At 49.1% G+C, this 8165-nt stretch overlaps 1 protein-coding gene across 1 annotated transcript; it reads right to left on the bottom strand.

Annotated features, from left to right (window-relative positions):
- Positions 1 to 2865: 2865 nt before the first annotated feature.
- LOC106314770 lies at positions 2866 to 4761 on the bottom strand. Its single transcript, XM_013752594.1, has 4 exons — positions 4151 to 4761; positions 3426 to 4009; positions 3160 to 3350; positions 2866 to 3108 (listed from the first exon to the last, which is right to left on the bottom strand). Exons 1-4 carry the CDS (start codon positions 4759 to 4761, stop codon positions 2866 to 2868), a joined length of 1629 nt encoding a protein of 542 aa, XP_013608048.1.
- Positions 4762 to 8165: the final 3404 nt, after the last annotated feature.

The raw sequence follows: 8165 nt of genomic DNA, 5'->3' as shown, positions 1-8165 counted from the left end.
TACGGCTCTTACTTCTGCCGCAGTCTTGGTGATATAGTCGCGAAGATCGCGTATATCCGACGTCTCGTCAGCAGATTTCCGCGCTTGTCGGCGTTTACTGTGAGTGAGCTCGGTTTGTTTTTCAGCCAGCTCTTCCTGTTCATTCCAATAGAGGATTTCCTCCTCTTCTGTCATTGGTTTCTCGAACGGAGAGCTTTCCCGAGTGAATCGGCTTCTGGTCCTTATTGGATGTCTGTCGGCGTCCTCATCAGTATTGTTGGAGACATCGCTAAGACATTGCTAGGATCCAGGTCGACTTGCTCGACTCTGTTGTCCTCAGAAGCCTTCGCGGGAGGCGGATGGCTTTCAGGGTTTCCCTTTTCGATGGAAGATTTCTCGCTAGGGTTTTGACCCGAAGGTCGTTCCTGCGCGGCTCCAGGCCTGTCGAGTGGGGTTGCGAAGTCAAGTCTTTTCCCGCGGACTTTAGTAGTTCCGCGGGGGCGGATTGCTCGAGTCCTTGCCGTTAAATTTTGAACTTGTTTGGCCAAGGTGCTCACGAGCTTATCCTGTTCTTCCAACCTTTTTTCGTAGGTGGCGAACATCTTTTTAAACTCCTCGAGCGCCGCGGCGTTGGCTGGTGCGTTGGCCGCGGATATGTCCGCTGCGGGAGTGTGGAGATCAGTGCTGCTGCCTCCGTTAAGAGGGGTCTGCACGTTATCCGTGTCGTCAGTTGACATGTCTGGTTGAGCGTGATGTGGTTGAGAGTTAGATTGATCCGTACCCCCCCCTCCTTCTAGCGCCAAACTGTGGGAACCGAAATTCGCATTGTCGATTTCCGTTTAAATTAGGAAAGTTAGGAAAACCCTAATTTCCCAGAGGTCCAAGATATCTGTTAAACCACACGCCAAGCAATCAGAATACCCGATTAAAGACCCAAAGAAATAAGAAATCGTAAAGGAGAGCAAACGGAGTTTTATTCCGAATCCGCGTATGAGAGTTACAACAAGGTAGAAGCCTTGGCTACGAGAGCTGTCGGCGAGATTCCTATTTTTTCCGATCTTCGTAATTATCTTCAAAATTTCGTATTTATCCGCGGAAACTTGACATTTATCTTCCCTTGCGAACCAAGCGTAAACCGACATGCGGTTTACGGGCTGTTGGTTAAGAAATCGTAATTTGGGCCTCGAGTCATGTCTTAGGTCCCTTTGGTCCGTCTTCTGACTCGAAGCGTTTATTACAGCTTCTTTCGATAAATACTGAACTTTCTGCGGTTTTTACGGTAAAGTTTGATTGATAACTCAGAAATGGCGGGGAACGTGAGATGGGTTCGCTACGGTATTCGGGAGATAGCATCGAAGGGTAGACGAGAATGCATGAACTGATGTCGTATCGACGTTTCGGAAGAGCTCGGTCACTATGTAGCGACCGAACTTTGGTTCGAGCTCGGTCGCTAAGCTCTGGCTTGAGCTCGGTCGCTAAGCTCTGGCTTGAGCTCGGCCGCTACGTAGCGACCGAGCGGAATGGACGTTTGGTCGCTACGTAGCGACTGAGCTTTGGCTCGAACTCGGTCGCTACGTAGCGACCGAGCGGAGCACTTGTTTGGTCGCTGCGTAACGATCCTTTTCGAGCTCTTGTCTGATGACTCGCGTTTCTTCCGCAAAGCTTTTTCGTAAAGTAGAATCTATTTCGGAAAAGTATTTTTCGAAGAATTTTCTCCATTTTTCTTCTTCGGGGATTTGGACGTTAACTTCGTCGTAACCGTTTTCGACCCCAACAGTCCAGCTATTTCCTTTTTAAGCACCAAAACCTCAAACCTGCTATTGAACAAATACGTATTCAATATAAAACTGCAATTTATATTTAAAACTCTATAAAACATTCTTCCTTAACAAAACTTATTAGATTCCTTAGGTTCCCTAGCTCCCTGTGAATTCGATCCCTAAGTACTACAACTCGACCTCTTATTTGAGAGAGTATAAATCACTCCTTAGGGTAATTTGAGTGGTATCAGTTGCTGTAGGTGAGATATGTGGTCTTCCGCCTCCAGGGACTTGACCAGCATGTCGTCGACGTAGACCTCCATGGTTCTCCCGATTTGGTCCGCGAACATCATGTTTACCAGCCGTTGATAGGTTGATCCTGCGTTCTTTAGGCCGAAGGGCATAACCTTGTAGCAATACATCCCTCTGGACGTCATGAAGGATGTTTTCTCCTGGTCTTCCGGATGCATAAGTATCTGATTGTAGCCGGAGAATGCGTCCATAAAGCTCATCAGCTGGTGCCCCGCGGTGGAGTCCACCAGCTTGTCGATATGAGGTAGTGGGAAGGGATCCTTTGGACATGATTTGTTGATATCCGTGAAGTCGATGCAGACTCTCCACTTCCCGTTCTGTTTCTTGACCACGACGACGTTGGCTAGCCACTCTGGGTACTGCACCTTACGAATGAACCCCGCGCCAAGCTGGCCCTTGACTTCAGAGTTGATGATCGCGTCTCTTTCGGGGGCAAACTTCCTTCTCTTTTGTATGACGGGTTGATGTAGGGGGTCCACCTGCAGCTTCTGCATGATAATTTCTGGATCGATCCCAAGCATATCTCCGTGGGACTAAGCGAAGCAGTCAGAGTTAGACCTGAGGAAGTCTATCAGTCTTCTTCTCAATCCTTCGGTCAGTTTGGAACCGAACTTGAGATGTCAGGTCTGATCTCCTTTGGTTAATGGCACGTCATCCATTTCCTCTACCTCTGGTTCCTCGGTGTGATGAGCCGGAGACTTGCTCTGTAATTGCTATAAGACCTTGGTCTTTCCTTTCAGCGTGGTTTGGTAGCAGAAGCGGGAATATTCATGATCCCCTCTGATCGCCTTTATGCCCCAGGGTGTAGGGAATTTCACCATTTGGTGAAAGTCGAGGGGACGGGCCCCATTCCGTGAATCCAAGGCCGTCCTAGGATCATGTTGTAAGACGAGTCGCAATCGACAAGGAGGAACTTGGCTGACCTGTTGATTCCTTCAGCGTATAGGGGGAGGGTTATCTCCCCGGCGGTTTCTTTGACTTCCCCGCTTAACCCTATAAGGGGGGTTATCCTCCGAGTTAGAGCGCTTTCCTCCAGCCCCAGGTCCTTGTATGCTGCCTGGAAGATGATGTTACCAGAGCTTCCATTATCTACCAGTATCCTTTTTACCAGGCAGTTCGCTACAGTGAGCGAGATAACTAGGGCGTCGTGATGCGGAGTGAGAACTTTCTCCTGCTCCTTGGCCGCGAAGCTTATCTCGTCTGTTCCTAGGAGCAGGCGTTTTGGCTTGGCTGCCTCTAGGCCGTGCTTGGCGTTCCAGGTGCTTTTCTTCACACCTGCATGGCTTATGCCGCTGATTTCTGAACCGCCCGAAATGACATGGATCACTCGGTCCTATCGCGGTGGCGAGACGGGAGCAGCTTCAGTGGGATTACCCATTGTCTCCTTTCTTATATGGCTCTTGGCCTTCTCGGAAAGTAACTTCCTGAGGTGTCCTTTCCTAAGTAGCTCGTTGACCTCTATATTTAGTGCGACGCAGTCCTCCGTTTTGTGACCGTGGTCTCGGTGGAAGTCGCACCATAAACCAGGGTTCCAGAAAGAGTCGGGTGCTTTCATCTTCTGAGACCACTTAACCTCTTGGCCCATCTGCCTCAGAACATTGACCAGCTTTGGCCTCGATACTGAGAGGTGAGAGATGTCTAGCCACGCGGACACTGCCATCCCTTCTGCCTTCTCGATCGGCCGGTTCTGGTATCTGCCCCGGTTTCGATTTCCGGAGTCCGTAGCTGGTCTTTGTGAGGGTTTCTCGTCTCGCTCGGTTCGGTCTGATCTGATCGTCTTGGAATCTTGCTTTTGTTGCTCTTTGGCACGGCTGGTGACGTCTTCCTCCCATTTTTCCTGTGCCCAGGCTCGAGATAGGACGTCTTCCATGGTTTTGCAATGATATTTGGTCAGCTCCTTGTAGAGGTCTCTGTCGGGGAGCAGGCCTCTCTTGAAAGCAGAGATAGCAGTGGGGATACTGCATTCGGGGATAGCTACCTTCTCTTGATTGAAGCGGGCTATGTAGCCTCGCAGTGGTTCCGCTCGGTGCTGGAGGATTTCGTAGAGGCAGTCGGAGGTTTTCTCCAGGTCCCTGCTTCTGGCGAATTGTTCCACGAACTTATCGCTGAGAACCGCGAAGGAAGCTATGGAGCTGGAGGGTAAGTTGATGTACCATTGCAGAGCGGGTCCGGTCAGAGTGGAGCCAAAACCTTTGCACAAGGTAGCTTCGCGCGACCCCTTTCGGAGTGCTATGGCGAGCATCCTTTGTCTGTATTGGGCGACATGGTCGTCCAGATCAGTGGTGCTGTCGTAGGCCTTTATGCTGCGGAAAGAGAACTTCATGGGCATCTCGATCAAGGTGATCTCATTCGTGAAGGGAGTATCGGCGTAGGAGTCGGGATTGCTCTTCCGGATGGGGGGAGCTACCCCCAGGAGTCTCTGTACCATGGACTGCATGGCGTCGAGCCTCTCGGAGAACATCTGGTGAAGGTGAGCGATCATAGGAGACTCCGCTCTCGCTGCTCCGTCTGATGCTTCTTTATCATGTTCGGGCTCCGAGTCCCTGTCCTCCATGTCGTAGGTCTGAGCATCCTTGGCCTTTTCGCGCGTTGATGCGTCTCCTCCCGGCGCCGTAGTTGGGAAATTCGCGCCTGTCTCGGAATTAGGTGTCTCCAGAGTCAGTATAGGGCGAACCTGAGTCTGGAATCGACGTTTCTTGTTACTTGCCATGTTGAGGGCTTGGTTCTCGTCTCGGAGGGTAAGATTCTCCGATTCGAGCTGGCTGAGCTTCTCGGCCCTCTGCTCCAGTTGCTTGGAGTGTTCGTTGAGATTTTCCTTCAGGATCTGGAACTCCGAGGAAAGCTCGAGATTGGTCTCTTCCCGAGCTCTATGCAACCCGGTTACTTGACCTTGCAGATCATCGATTTGCCTTTGGAGCTTCTCTCTGGGTAGCTTCGGGTAGATCATCCTTCTCGTCCACCGCCATTATCGCGTAGTTTAGATTACTCCCCTCCTTCTAGCGCCAATCTGTTAGGGGATTTTTGTGTAGGATCTTTTTGAGTACCACAGAACGATTGACAAGGCTGGTATTTGTATTGATTTGCAGCTAAGATAGTAGAAAGAGACGTTTTATTAGATCACAGAGCTGGAACTACAACAGTTTTGAGTAAGAACCCTAGTTCTAGCCGCCTAGCTCAAATTTATAAGTCTCGAAGTGTCGATCCCTTGCTTAAGGGTTGGAGTAGGTTAAACTCTTCCATATTCGGAAATATGGAAGGTTCTCTTTATCGGAAGGTTTCCATTTTCCCGGGGGAAGGGGGTGGTCCTGGGGACCGGACCCGGAGTACTTCTTAGTGAGAACCGGGGTTCCTTCCAGCGGGGATCCTGGGAACCGGGGTTCCTTCCAGCGGGGATCCAGAGGCCGGTGTCCTGCCTGGGGTCTGGAGAAATTCAATACCTGAGTATTTTCCCCAATAGGTCCATTGGAAATCCTTAGGATCCTTTAGAGCCTCGAAGAAGGCATGCGATTTTTCAGACAACCTTGAGATGAATCTACTCAAGGTGGCCATTATGCATGTCAATCTCTACACCTCCTTTACGTTATGGGGAGACGGAATCGCCTGGATTGCTCTTATTTGCTTTGGATTAGCTTCAATGCCCCGGTTGATGACTATATATCCGATGAATTTTCTGGAGGAGACGCCGAACGAACACTTTGCAGGGTTAAGCTTCATATTGTTTCTCCTCAGAGTGGTGAAAGCTTTTTGTAGATGCGAGATATTGTCTTCTGCCTCCAGGGACTTGACCAGCATATCATCGATATAAACCCCCATGGTCTATCCAATTTGGTCGGCGAACATCATGCTAACAAGTCTCTGGTAGGTTGAACCGGCGTTCTTAAGGCCAAACGGCATGACCTTATAACAGTAGATCCCCCTGGATGTCATGAACAAGGTTTTCTCCTGGTCCTCCGGATGCATGAGGATCTGGTTATAGCCGGAGAACACGTCCATGAAGCACATCAGTTGGTGACCTGCTGTGGCGTCCACCAGCTTGTTGATGTGAGGTAAGGGAAATAGATCCTTTGGACATGATTTGTTGAGGTCTGTGAAGTCGATGCAGACTCGTCATTTCCAGTTCTTCTTCTTTACCACCACCACGTTGGCTAACCATTATGGGTACTGTACTTCTCGTATGAACCCGACGTCAAGCAGGTTTCTGACTTCTTCGTTGATGATCTCGTCCCTTACTACGGGGAAGTTCCTCCTCTTCTGTCGAACAAGCTGAGGATCCACTTGCAGCTTATGCATGATGATCTCGGGGTCGATCCCGGGCATGTCCTCATGGGACAAGGCGAAGCAGTCTGAGTTAGATCGCAGGAAGTCAATCAATCTTCTCCTTAACCCTTTTGTGAATTTGGACCCCACCTTAAGATTTCGTACCGGGTCTCCTTCTACCATTGGTACCTTATCCATTTCCTCGACTTCCAGCTTCTCCATGTGTGGGGCCGAAAACTTTTTCTGTAATTGCTATAAGACTTGAGTTTTTCCCTTCGGGGTGGTCTGGTGGCAGGATCGGGAGTTCTCCTAATCTCCCCTCATCGTATTGATGCCCCAGGGAGTAGGGAACTTGGTCGACTGGTGGAGTGTGGAAGGGATGGCTCCCATGTCATTGATCCAAGGCCGTCCTAGTATCATGATGTAAGAGGACATGCAATCAACGACCAAAAACTTGGTTGCCATGTTGACCCCTCCAGCGTACACCGGGAGAATGACTTCTCCGGTAGTTTGCTTGACTTCTCTGCTGAAGCCTATGAGCGGGGTGACCTTTCGCGTCAGCGCCTTTTCCTCCAGCCTCAGGTCGTCGTATGCGGTCTGGAAGATAATGTTACTGGAGCTTCCGTTGTCCACCAGTATTCGTTTCACTAGGCAGTTCGCTACAGTGAGTGATATGACCAAGGCGTCTGCGTGTCTGTTCCGCTTATTTCTGAGCCGCCTGAGATGACAAGAATTACTCTATCCTAGCGCGGTGGCGAGGCAAGAACTGCTTCGGTGGGCTGATTGGCGGTGTCTTTATTCAAGAGGTTCTTAGCCTTATTGGAAATGAATTCTTTGAGGTGTCCTTTCCTAAGAAGCTCGTTGACCTCTATCCTTAGGGCGACGTAGTGTTCTGTTTTTTTACCATGGTCACTGTGGACGTCGCACCACAGATTTGGATTCCGATTAGAGTCGGAGGTCTTCATCTTCTGACGCCACTTGACCTGTTGGCCCATCTGCCTTAGAAGTTGACTAGATCAGGCTTTCATATTGACAGGTGAGAAATATCGGGCGCTGTTGTCACGACCATTCCTTCGGCTCCGTCGAGAGGGCGATTCTGGTATATGCCCATGCTCTTGTTATTTGACTCCTTGGCAGATTTAGGATGAGATCCCTCCTCGCGATCGCTTTTCATCTCCCTGGACAATTTCTGGTCGTGCTTCTGCTGGGCCTTGGCCCGGCTTGCGACGTCTTCCTCCCATTTCACATGCGCCCAGGCTCGGGACTGATAGACCATGGATTTCACCCACTTTCACCCATGATTTATAGGTTTTTTTACTACTTATTATTATATTATAGAGTCTATTTATTATATTTATAAGATCAGGAGTGATTTGGAGATATGTGATGATTTTGGAGCATTTTGGAGATATTTGGAACAAGCACCTGAGATGACCAACGAGCTCAACCATCGGTCGATATTGAGGAACAAATATCGATCGATGTTCTGATCGACAGTGAAGCGCGCAGAAAGCCCGTTTGGTCACAGCCGACTTGAAGCCCAAGTCTTCACCAATTTACAAGATTACCCCTGACGAGTTTTAACCTAATTATATAAGCTTTGCCACCATGTTAGAGGCAAAAGGGGTGCTTTCTTGTGTTTCTAGTTTTATTATTATCAGCAAAGGTTTTTAGGATTTTGATAGATTGGAGAGAAGATCCAAAGTTATAATTTGTGATTGGAACTCCATTAATATCTATTTACTATTCTAATGAAGTTTTCTTACCTAATTGTTTTCATGAATTGCTTGGCAATGTTTGGGTAGTTTCATTGTTAGATTTTAGGATTTAAATAGGTTATGAGGGATTAGCCCCAAC

The sequence above is a fragment of the Brassica oleracea genome, chromosome C9 (genome assembly GCF_000695525.1).
Source record: "Brassica oleracea var. oleracea cultivar TO1000 chromosome C9, BOL, whole genome shotgun sequence".
NCBI classification, from domain to species: domain Eukaryota; kingdom Viridiplantae; phylum Streptophyta; class Magnoliopsida; order Brassicales; family Brassicaceae; genus Brassica; species Brassica oleracea.
Note: the sequence above shows the minus strand (reverse complement) of the source record. Positions and strands in the feature narration are given on the sequence as shown.